Source organism: Capricornis sumatraensis, chromosome X (assembly GCF_032405125.1).
Source record: "Capricornis sumatraensis isolate serow.1 chromosome X, serow.2, whole genome shotgun sequence".
Taxonomy (NCBI): Eukaryota; Metazoa; Chordata; class Mammalia; order Artiodactyla; family Bovidae; genus Capricornis; species Capricornis sumatraensis.
The window spans coordinates 20196270-20209145 of NC_091092.1; the positions used below are offsets into that span (position 1 = coordinate 20196270).

The window sequence follows — 12876 nt, forward strand, 5'->3', positions numbered from 1 at the left end:
AAATTTCAGCACGTTCAGAACATTGATGTATATCCAGCTATTAACAGTCCTAGTAGTTGTATAAATCCAAACAATAAACTTTAGAGCACATTTGAATGGATCTGGCTTTAGAGGTACTCCCTAAGGGTACCAGAACAGACTGGAGTTCGTACAGTATTACCTAAATACTATGTTGATTCAATAAAAAGTTTCTTTAAAAAAATCCCCTCCCCCAACCCTTGTCTTCACCCTCAAAATAAGAACAAACAAAAGGGAAGAATGATTAAAAGCATTCTTGCTGATACGCTGCAGCTCTTGATTTGACCATTTAGATGAGATATTCCACCATCTCTGTATCAGGCTCTTGTCCCAGGATCTGAATGGGAGTTTTTCTTTCCAGAGTGTTGGAGTGGAAAACAGAGCCATCTAAATGGAAATAAAGGTTTAGAAAACACTTAGGGACAAGGTGAAAACTCACGTTTTATCCTCATTTAAAAAATTATTTATTTTTAATTGGGTAATTGCTTCAAAATATTGTGTTGGTTTCGGCCATCCATCAACATACATCAGCCATAGGTATACATCCTGATTTCTTAAAAAAAAAAAAAAAAAAAAAAAAAAAAGGTTTTGGCCACACTGTGTAGCATGTGGGTTCTTAGTTCCTCTACCAGGGATCGAACTCACACCCCGTGTTGGCAGCTCAGAAACACTCAAAATTTGAGAAATGGCTTTAGAGCCCATATTTAAGCCTATGGCAAAGTAAGATTGGCCCACTACCCTCTGCATCTTGCTCACCTGAGCATTTACTGTTACTCGGAAAATGACCTTGCCTCATCCCCATTCCTGTCCTGGAGAAGTCCTCGACAGACTCTCTGCCCTCATCTCTTCTGATGAATCTGCTTTAGCACTTAAGAAGTCCGGCCCACATGACCAACTGTACCTACACATCAGGCCAACCCACCAATCCATAATTGAGGGCAAAACTCTGAGCTACCTGACCCAGAGAATCCTTACCTGGCTTATCCGGATTGCAGCTCAGGCTTGGTGTAGACAAACGACGTGGTCCAGAACCAGCGGCTGGACTTGCAGGAGCCTCAGACTGAGCCAAAGCTGGAACTGGAGTTGGAGCTGGAGGAGCAGCCGCAGCTGGAGCTGGAGTTGGTGCCTGAGTCTGAGCCGGAGCAGAAGCCTGAGACGCTGCCGGAGCTGGAACTGGAGTCGGAGCTGGAGCTGGAACTGGAGCCGGAACAGCTGGAGCAACCTGAATGGCGGCGGCGGCGGCGGCGGCGGCGGCGGAGGTGGCAGCAACAGGAGCAACAACAGTAGCAGTGACAGCAGAGGCAGTAGCTGGAATTGGAGCTGCGGTGGCAGCTGCAGGAATGGCAGCAGCCAGAGTAGCAGCCGCAGTTGCTGGAGACGGGGCGGTGGTGGCAGCAGCAGCTGGCGCAGCGGCAGCAGCGACAGCCACTGGAGCAGCAGCTCCCATGGTGGTGGTGGTGGTGGTGGCAGCGGCGGCGGCAGCAGCAACTGGAGCAGGAACAGAGATGGGAGCTACAGCGTTGGTTTTGTTGGATTCTACTCCCCGTTCCGTTTGGGTGCTGCAGTCCCGGCTGCCTGTCTTGGAGTGAGCTGACAGCAGGGGAGTCGAGGGCGGCACAGGCGAAGGGGTGGAAGGAACTGACTCAGCACGGTAGTCTCCACCCAGGAGGATACCTACCAAGGAAAGAAGGAGAGAACTTAGAAAACTACAGGCTATTCCAATAGACACCTGATGACCTCTTCTTCCTTGCAGGAGGTTCAGGGGGAAATAGGAACAGTTCCAAATTCTTTCCTTGTGACTCTAGGGAACCCAGAAATTAGTTTGTCAGGCACCTCCCACCAGCGCTGGCTCAAAGTTTCTTTCAGACTGGGCAGATCCCTTCTGGTTCTCATTCTCTAACCCCCAGCACAACATATTTAAACCTTTAAGTGTCCTGGGTATCTGTTTTGATTTATTTTTCCAATAGTGATTGATTTCCAACAAGCTGTCAGAATGCTTCTGCTTGGTTCCACTTGTAACCGACACTAGCTATTAGCAAACAGCTGAAAAGGACTGAGGCAAGGATTCTGTAGTCGCAGATGGGTATGATAGTAATTGTGTGATCTAAGGCTCTCATCCTAACCATGGTCCCCCAAATACCTACTCTAACCAAAGGACAGTGCAAGTGTCAGAGGACCAAGAGAGGTATTAGAAGCAACAAAAAGAGCTAAAATAAAAAAATATAAAGAGCTTGTTTCCTCAGGCTCTAAAAAAATGTGCCTCGTGGTATCCACAAAAGTTCTGGGGTTTTGATTAGAGGGGAAGGAAAGGACAGGAATGGAATGAAAAAGTACATTCTGTTCTCAGAACATTCTGGTAACAAAAACCTGCCACCCAGCTCCACTTAGGTTAACTAGAACTCTGAGTCCTCCTATTATATGGGAGGAAAGAACACAGAAAAAGTTGGAATTTTGAAGTGTTGAATGACACGAAAGCCACATGGGCTTTGGACAAAGCCAAAAGGTTCCACGTGGCAAAAGCCAAAGCTGAGAATTTTTAATAGGAAATTGACATTATCTTCCTTCCCAAAGAGAACTTGGGATTCTTATCAGCCTGTGGCTTCAACCAGTGTTCTCTCAGTGAGACTTCACACTGTCTGCTAAATATGCAGTCAGCCTCTCAGGATGACTAAACTGAACCTGGTGTACCTTCCTCTCTAAAATCAGGACCATCACTCCTTCTCATTGCCATGTGGGCATGTATCCAAGTCAGGGTTCTCTCTAAACATGTCACTTTAATCTGCTGTGTTTACTGTCATTACCTAGGCTCCCCTTCCAGCTCTTGTCATCCCGCTTCTCTTCCATGATGGGGGTGCCAGTCAGGGTTGAAGAATGTGAGAGCAAGCCTGATCCAGCATTGGAAATGGACATCAGAGACTTTGCTGGTCGCATGGATGACAGCTGCTCTGTCTTACTCGGCTCCTTCCGGGAACGCTGCTGGAGTACTTTGATCATGGCATCCTTCTCAATAATCTGGGCATGGAGGGTCTTAATCCTAAAAGCCAAAGACAAAAAAATGTATAAAATATTGTTGCCACCTCTAGGTTCTGATCTCACTACATGCATGGACTTGAGCTTCGATTTTCTTTTTCTAAAAAATCTTTTTGGCTGGCCATTCTGCCATGGTATGGGGATCTTAGTTCCCTAACCAGGGACTGAATCTGTGGCCCCTGCAGTGGAAGTGCAGTTCTAACCACTGGACCACCAGGGAGGTTCCCCATTATCTTTTCAACTAAGGGGTGGTCTACTTATTTCTGAGTTGTAAGACAAGAGACAGTGTCTTGCAACAATTTTTAATGCACACCCAAATGGGCACAGCAGAACATCCAGGAGTTATTGCTTAAACCTTAGGAAGCCAAAGAAAAAGTATCTGTGAAAAGAAAGGTTGTATGTGAGAGAGTAAAGTGATGCAGTGGGTACCACAGATAAGAATCTGAGTCAATGGAAATGATGAGTCAGTCAATGAGAACTTCTAAGATTGGGCTACAACTTGGGCTAATAAGTAAGTGACCATGAGCTTACGAGAGACATCAGATACCCTATCTCCCAGTTTGAGTGGATACTCTTTTGCCAAGCACTTTACTGTACCACAGAGTTGAGGTGCAATCCTAGAAAGAATACCCCAGAGTGCAAATAGTAACAATTCAGTTCTAGCAGAGGGCCTATGAAAAGCAATTACCAAGGACAATGAGGAAAGCAATATTATTTGGAATTCCAGAGTTAGAATAATCAAGGTAAAAGTCATTCCACCTCAAATCCTAAATAACAGGCTGGGAGCAGGGAAGAGGTGGAGGAGGTTGCCTTATCAGGTGTCCCTGTGGTGAATGAAGATGCTTGCTCTTCCCCACTGACCTATCTGGTGTCTCTGCACCAACTCTCAGATCCACCAGAGTCCAGATCAGCATTTTACCTGCCCTCCATGTCAAGGCAACGCTTGTTAGCCATCAAGATTTCTTCTTCCTCCTTCTGGATGCGAGCTTCTAGAGCCGTGTCATAGCTGGTATTAGGAGAGTGGCTGATGACTGTAGTGTCCCTGGGAAGGAAAATGGCAGTGATGATGATGGGAGGGCAACAAAATTGATGAATCCTATCTCCCTCCTAAGTCAAACGTATTGTCAGAAAGTCCTAAACTAAAATCAAACTTATCAGGAATGGTGGTTTTCTGGGTGACTTACTGGTAAGAATCAGTGATGGGTTCTATGAGAGATGTACAGGCTTGCCTTCAGAACTACATAGACACCCTCCCAAAACCTCTGGCAGAAAGTCCCTTCAAGTTTTTAGATCATGGCCAGGCAATAGGAAGACATTTATTTTTTAACTTTATAGTATTTATATTACATATGAGAAATGCCCACTTTATTCTCATGACAGTCATGGACAGGAAAAAAACTAGACTTTGAAGGAAGTCAGAGAATGTACCAAATTGCTGTTGCTACATTCAACAGCATAACTCTACCTGAGTGTTTGCTAAAAACGAACTCTAGACATGTCAACAGACCAGTTCAGGTAGGGCATGGGAACTGAGTGAGAAGCAGAGTCTTTGAGTCAGTGCCACTTGATTCCTATCGAAGCTACATCTGAAACATTCTAGGGCCAAATCAGTGAGTCCCCCTCAACTGACCAGTCTCCTGCCAGAGTCCCAACTGCCTGAGGGACCATCATGTTCCATCTGAAAGTATCTCAGGCCATTAACTCAAAGAGTAACTAACAAGGAGAAAATATGTGTGTGTATGTGTATGTGAAAGAGGTAAGGGGTGGGGGAGAGACACGGAGAGGAAGGGAAAGGATGTAACCCATAGACAAGGCTGATGTTTAAACAGCGTAAGTCAAAGACACATGACACATGGAAATCCTATATTCCCCTGATAAGTGATATCATGCATCTTTCTTTAGTTCATTTAGAACCAGTGGTAGAGAAGAGAAGGAAGAAAACTGGATCTTACTTGAGTAACTTGGAGGGAAAGAAAAAGGGATTAGGAAGAATGTTGATGTAATAACATTGGTTTTAAAGAAAACCAGACAATGGGCTGAGAAAACAATGACCGGCACTGCTGTGTGATACTTCCTCTGAGAATGAGGATCTGCAGGAGAACTCCAGGCATCTTTTGTGCTGGCAGCTAGTTATGTCCTGTGAGCTTAGAGACTGTGACCAGTGCAGATGGCAGTGAAGGGGCAGGGGAATGAAGAGGCAGAAAGTTGGTATTAAAGTTGGGATACTTTGGAGAGCTTCTGCAAAATTAACAGTTCCCCCAAATGCTTGCCTCTTATACATGAGGTGGGGAACAATGTACCTGAATTGTGAAGTAATTGGAGAGCAAGAAGGGAAAGGACCACAGTGGCTTTCATCATTTGCTATATTCAAAATATTTTAGCATCTCAGAATTTGGAGAAGGCAATGGCAACCCACTCCAGTACTCTTGCCTGGAGAATCCCTACCAGAGGAGCCTGGTAGGCTACAGTCCATGGGGTCGCTAAAATTCAGACACGACTGAGCGACTTCAGTTTCATTTTTTACTTTCATTCATTGGAGGAGGAAATGGCAACCCACTCCAGTATTCTTGCCTGGAGAATCCCAGGGACAGAGGAGCCTGTTGGGCTGCCGTCTATGGGGTCGCACAGAGTCGGACACGACTGACGAAACTTAGCAGCAGTAGCAGCAGCAGAATTCTACATTTGCCCTAGTTCAGTTCACTTGTTTGTAATCCTACTGGGAATGGCCCCTGTGTCCCAAAGTATGCAAAAGAAAGCAGCGTTGTGTAGTGTTGAGAGCACAGACCATGACTGTAGACCTGGTAAGGGTCAAGTTCCACTTTCCCAAGTCCTCTACCACTAACAAACTCTAAGAGCTCAGGAACTGGTTAACTGCCCTAAGCCTCAGTCTCCTTGTATGCAAAACAGAGATAATAATTATACCCATATCTCATAGGATGGGGGAGGGGAGGGATAAAATGAAAGTATGCATGTAAGACATGCAGTGCCAGGCACAAGAAAATCCCCCAACAAAACTATCCATTATTAAGAGAGAAAAGTATAGGTAGAAAGAAAATTGCCTACAAGAGAGTATGAGTCGAATGAATTCCAGCTCTAGGTATGACCCTGGAGGAGTTCCCCACAAGTGCAGAGTTCCCATGTGATGGCCTGGCTCTGACACTGGGGACTTGAGTTTGCGGTCTGTCACTGGGGGAGCCAGTGCTGGCTTCCTGCCACTTTCACTGCATAAAAGACCATTTTGGGGACACATAGCCCTGCCAGCTAATTGATATGGACACTGTGAACTCCTCAGGAATGGAGCCTGAAAATGTGGGGCACTTAGTGAATTCCTACAGAGCTGCCAGGATGGCCTTCAACATCAATCTTCCTTGTAGACCAGGGCTAACAGGCCAATGGCTTAAGCCAAAGCAAGCAGGCACAGCGCTGGAGGGAGCAACTTGACCTGCTAACTTCCAATACTCTGACCGCACCCAGTAGAGAGATACTGGACTTGAAATGACAACCTACAGACCCCAAACCCAGATACCTGAATTTACTATTCTGCATCTGAAATTCTTAAGTAAACTGTTTCTGGCAACTATCCTTCCAATCATCTTCTCTCTCCTTCCTCTGTCTGACAAAGTTATCCCTGTCACATTACTTACATTGCTTTCTAGAATGTCACCCATGACCTCCTAATTAAAACATCTAGCGGCCTTTTAAACGTCAAGGCCATCTTTTCCTATCGGTAGCAGCCTTTTGTTTATTTAATATGGGAACTCAACCATGAGTGGAGCACTGTGTCTGAAGTTCCTGGGAGGCTGGAGAGTGAATGGACATGGATAAGACTAGTCCCTGAGTGCAGGGAACTTGCAAGGGGAGGGGGAAAAAAGAAAAGAATTAACTACTACAGCAATGAGTTTGGACTTAATTCCAATAGGCACCGAAGATTATTAGAGCTTTTCAAAGGGAATGAAATAATCCAGGCTGTGTTTTAGGAAGATAGCTTTATCTCTGCTGAAATGTGATGGAGAGATGAAAGGAACCATAACACTAGAATCAGGCAGGCCAGTCAGAAAGGTTATAATCCCAGCAACAGATTTTGAAAATGGGACCCAGTGAAGTGGCACAGGAAATGGCTACAGGAGGGAGAATTGCTAGAACCTGGAGACTATTTAAATTTGGATGTTAGGGAGATAGAAGAATAAATGAGGACTCTGTTGTTTCTAATTCTAATGACTAGAAAAGATGGCATACTGCTCTAATTCTGTGACAGGAAACCAAGAACTTTTCTCTCTCTTTATTTTTTGGAAAACACTATGAGTTTTGATTTTAGTTACAGTGGAGTTAAAGTATCTTATTGAATAGCCATGACAATATACAACAAGTTGTTGAAAATTCTAACTTTAATCTTAGAGATATCAGAGTTACTATTCAAAGTTAGAGTAGTCAATTCAGTTCAGTCACTCAGTCGTGCCTGACTCTTTGCGACCCCATGAACTGCAGCACACCAGGCCTCCCTGTCCATCACTAACTCCCGGAGTTCACACAAACTCAAGTCCATCGAGCCGGTGATGCCATCCAGCCATCTCATCCTCTGTCATCCCGTTCTCCTCCTGCCCCCAATCCCCAGCATCAGAGTCTTTTCCAATGAGTCAACTCTTCGCATGAGGTGGCCAAAGTACTGGAGCTTCAGCTTCAGCATCATTCCTTCCAAAGCACACCCAGGACTGATCTCCTTTAGAATGGACTGGTTGGATCTCCTTGCAGTCCAAGGGACTCTTGAGAGTCTTCTCCAACACCACAGTTCAAAAGCATCAATTCTTCAGTGCTCAGCTTTCTTCACAGTCCAACTTTCACATCCATACATGACCACTGGAAAACCATAGCCTTGACTAGACAGACCTTTGTTGGCAAAGTAATGTCTCTGCTTTTGAATATGCTATCTAGGTTGGTCATAACTTTCCTTCCAAGGAGTAAGCGTCTTTTAGCTTCATGGCTGCAATCACCATTTGCAATGATTTTGGAGCCCCCAAAAATAAAGTCTAACACCGTTTCCACTATTTCCACATCTATTTCCCATGAAGTGATGGGACAGAAACCATGATCTTAGTTTTCTGAATACTGAGCTTTAAGCCAACTTTTTCATTCTCCTCTTTCACTTTCATCAAGAGGCTTTTCAGTTCCTCTTCCCTTTCTGCCATCAGGGTGGTGTCATCTGCATATCTGAGGTTATTGATATTTCTCCCGGCAATCTTGATTCCAGCCTGTGCTTCTTCCAGCCCAGCATTTCTCATGATGTACTCTGCATAGAAGTTAAATAAGCAGGGTGACAATATACAGCCTTGACGTACTCCCTTTCCTATTTGGAACCAGTTTGTTGTTCCATGTCCAGTTCTAACTGTTGCTTCCTGACCTGCATATAGGTTTCTCAAGAGGCAGGTCAGGTGGTCTGGTATTCCCATCTCTTTCAGAATTTTCCAGTTTATTGTGATCCACACAGTCAAGGCTTTGGCCTAGTCAATAAAACAGAAATAGATGTTTTTCTGGAACTCTCTTGCTTTTTCCATGATCCAGAGGATGTTGGCAATATGATCTCTGGTTCCTCTGCCTTTTATAAAACCAGCTTGAACATCTGGAAGTTCACGGTTCACGAATTGCTGAATCCTGGCTTGGAGAATTTTGAGCATTACTTTACTAGTGTGTGAGATGAGTGCAACTGTGCAGTAGTTTGAGCATTCTTTGGAATGGCCTTTCTTTGGGATTGGAATGAAAACTGACCTTTTCCAGTCCTGTGGCCACTGCTGAGTTTTCCAAATTTGCTGGCATATTAAGTGCAGCACTTTCACAGCATCATCTTTCAGGAATTGAAATAGCTCAACTGGAATTCCATCACCTCCACTAGCTTTGTTTGTAGTGATGCTTTCTAAGGCCCACTTGACTTCACATTCCAGGATGTCTGGCTCTAGATGAGTGATCACACCATCGTGATTATCTTGTTCGTGAAGATCTTTTTTGTACAGTTCTGTGTATTTTTGCCACCTCTTCTTAATATATTCTGCTTCTGTTAGGTCCATACCATTTTTGTCCTTTATCAAGCCCATCTTTGCATGAAATGTTCCCTTGGTATCTCTAATTTTCTTGAAGAGATCTCTAGTCTTTCCCATTCTGTTGTTTTCCTCTATTTCTTTGCATTGATTGCTGAGGAAGGCTTTCTTATCTCTCCTTGCTATTCTTTGGAACTCTGCATTCAGATGCTTATGTCTTTCCTTTTCTCCTTTGCTTTTCACTTCTCTTCTTTTCACAGCTATTTGTAAGGCCTCCCCAGACAGCCATTTTGCTTTTTTACATTTCTTTTCCATGGGGATGATCTTGATCTGTATCTCCTGTACAATGTCATGAACCTCCATCCATAGTGCATCAGGCACTCTGTCTATAAGATCTAGTCCCTTAAATCTATTTCTCACTTCCACTATATAATCATAAGGAATTTGATTTAGGTCATACCTGAATGGTCTAGTGGTTTTCCCTACTTTCCTCAATTTAAGTCTGAATTTGGCAATAAGAAGTTCATGATCTGAGCCACAGTCAGCTCCTGGTCTTGGTTTTGCAAACTGTATAGAGCTTCTCCATCTTTGGCTGCAAAAAAATATAATCAATCTGATTTTGGTGTTGACCATCTGGTGATGTCCATGTGTAGAGTCTTCTCTTGCGTTTCTGGAAGAGGGTGTTTGCTATGACCAGTGCGTTCTCTTGGCAAAACTCTATTAGCCTTTGCCCTGCTTCATTCCGTATTCCAAGGCAAAATTTGCCTGTTACCCCAGGTGTTTCTTGACTTCCTACTTTTGCATTCCAGTCCTCTATAATGAAAAGGACATCTTTTTTGGGTGTTAGTTCTAAAAGGTCTTGGAGGTCTTCATAGAACCGTTCAGCTTCACCTTCTTCAGCATTACTAGTTAGGGCATAGACTTGGATTACTGTGATATTGAATGGTTTGCCCTGGAAACGAACAGAGATCATTCTGTCGTTTTTGAGATTGCATCCAAGTATTGCATTTCGGACTCTTTTGTTGATCATGATGGCTATTCCATTTCTACTAAGGCATTCCTGCCCATAGTAGTAGATATAATGGTCATCTGAGTTAAATTCACCCATTCCAGTCCATTTTAGTTCGCTGATTCCAAGAATGTCGACGTTCACTCCTGCCATCTCGTTTGACTACTTCCAATTTGCCTTGATTCATGGATGTAACATTCCAGGTTCCTATGCAATATTGCTCCTTACAGCATCAGACCTTGCTTCTATCACCAGGTCAGGGGCAGCAGCCAGGAGGAGCTACCCCATACCAGAGGTCAAGGGTGGCGGCCGAGAAGAGCAACCCCATGTCCAAGGACCAGTGGCTGCATGGGTGCAGGAGGGCTGAGAGGAGCTACTCCACGTTCAAGGTCAGGAGGGGCGGCTGTGAGGAGATACCCCTCGTCCAAGGTAAGGAGCAGTGGCTACTCTTTGCTGGAGCAGCTGTGAAGAGATATCCCACGTCCAAGGTAAGAGAAACACAAGTAAGATGGTAGGTGTTGCGAGAGGCATCAAATGGAGACACACAAACCATAATCACAGAAAACTAGTCAATCTAATCACACAGACCACAGCCTTGTCTAACTCAATGAAACTAAGCCATGTGGGGCCATCCAAGACGGGTGGGTCATGGTGGAGAGGTCTGACAGAATGTGATCCACTGGAGAAGGGAATGGCAAACCACTTCAGTATTCTTGCCTTGAGAACCCCATGAACAGTATGAAAAGGCAAAATGATAGGATACTGAAAGAGGAACTCTCCAGGTCGGTAGGTGCCCAATATGCTACTGGAGATCAGTGGAGAAATAACTCCAGAAAGAATGAAGGGATGGAGCCAAAGCAAAAACAATACCCAGTTGTGAAGCTAGAGTAGAGAGCAAGATAACTAAGACAGAAGGTAGAATGAGAGGAAAAATCGAGAAAGGAAATGGAGAAAGGTCTCCAGAATGCAAGATTAGATAGACATGCATAACAAGTGTGACCAGCTTCTACCCTCTGGTATCCATTTCTTTACTTCCCTCTTTCCCAGATGTACTTGGTCCCAAATAAAAGTGAAACACTGCACATCTGGAGAACACTAACAACCTGATTTAGTAAGTGCAAAGTAATAAGTTACATGGTTGGTCAGGTGTGTTACGTTTTTATTTTTTTGCTGCTATTGAGAAATAGATCACCATTTGTGAGCTGAAACTAAAAATCTGCATTGCCAAATCGGTTCTTCTTAGATGAACTCCTACTTGCTAGTAATTTCCCTCATCTACATTAGGCATCTAGAGAGGAATCTTTAGGAATACAATAATATGAAGTTATAATATAGGCTATGTTACTGAGCTTATTTATAATAGTCTAAGAAACTAAATAAACCTCAAATAGCAACTCTCAAAAGGGGATAATCCCTATTTCACCACCTTTGAAATCATCCTATATGGGGCACAGCAGATTATAGAGTTAAGATGTCAAAAATGCAGATTTAAGTCCTGGTTCTTCTGTTTTTTAATAGCTGTATGATCTTGGGGGAAGTATTTCATCTGTCTGTGCTTCAGTTTCCTTGTCTATACAATGAAAACTAGTACTTTGCTCAAAGAATTATCATTAAGATAAGCAATAATTGTAAAGCACTTAGAACAGTATCTTATAGTAAACACTACATGTGACTTCTTGCATTGACAGCTTTCCCTTTGACAAGAGATGTTTCAAAAATCAAAGTGCCAGAATGGGTATAAACAGAAAACCTAATGTCTTCTCACCTGAGAAAAGACAGATGTCTATTTTTGTATTAAAAATCTATATTTTATTATTCACAGTGGTCAAACACTGGAAACAATCTCAAAATCCACCATCAAATGAATGCATAAAGTGTGGTACATCCATGTGATGGAACACTACTCAGCAATAAAAAAGGAACAGACTATTAATATACATGAAATGCTGGGCTGGAAGAAGCACAAGCTGGAATCAAGATTGCTGGGAGAAATATCAATAACCTCAGATATGCAAATGACACCACCTTTATGGCAGAAAGTGAAGAGGAACTGAAAAGCCTCTTGATGAAAGTGAAAGAAGAGAGTGAAAAAGTTGGCTTAAAGCTCAATATTCAGAAAACTAAGATCATGGCACCTGGTCCCATCACTTCATGGGAAATAGATGGGGAAACAGTGGAAACAGTGTCAGACTTTATTTTGGGGGGCTCCAAAGTCACTGCAGATGGTGATTGCAGCCATGAAATTAAAAGATGCTTACTCCTTGGAAGGAAAGTTATGACCAACCTAGATAGCATGTTGAAAAGCAGAGACATTACTTTGCCAACAAAGGTCTGTCTAGTCAAGGCTATGGTTTTTCCAGTGGTCATGTATGGTTGTGAGAGTTGGACTATGAAGAAAGCTGAGCGCCGAAAAATTGATGCTTTTGAACTGTGGTGTTGGAGAAGACTCTTGAGAGTCCCTTGGACTGCAAAGAGATCCAACCAGTCCATCCTAAAGGAGACCAGTCCTGGGTGTTCATTGGAAGGAATGATGCTAAAGCTGAAACTCTAGTACTTTGGCCACCTCATGCGAAGAGTTGACTCACTGGAAAAGACTCTGATGCTGGGAGGGATTGGGGGCAGGAGGAGAAGGGGACAACAGAGGATGAGATGGCTGGATGGCATCACTGACTCAATGGACGTGAGTCTGAGTGAACTCCGGGAGTTGGTGATGAACAGGGAGGCCTGGCGTGCTGCAATTCATGGGGTCACAAAGAGTCACACACGACTGAGTGACTGAACTGAACTGAACTT

General features: G+C 43.8%; 1 protein-coding gene across 1 annotated transcript in view; it reads right to left on the bottom strand.

Annotated features, from left to right (window-relative positions):
• Window positions 1-285: 285 nt before the first annotated feature.
• The window catches only part of AMOT (angiomotin), a 45745-nt gene continuing 33154 nt past the window's right edge, over window positions 286-12876 (bottom strand). The window contains exons 8-11 of the mRNA XM_068962622.1: window positions 3968-4090; window positions 2820-3052; window positions 994-1692; window positions 286-405 (exon numbers count right to left, since the gene is read on the bottom strand). Coding sequence (XP_068818723.1) covers window positions 308-405; window positions 994-1692; window positions 2820-3052; window positions 3968-4090 — 1153 coding nt within the window. The 3' untranslated portion in view covers window positions 286-307. The remainder of the gene's footprint in view (window positions 406-993; window positions 1693-2819; window positions 3053-3967; window positions 4091-12876) is intronic.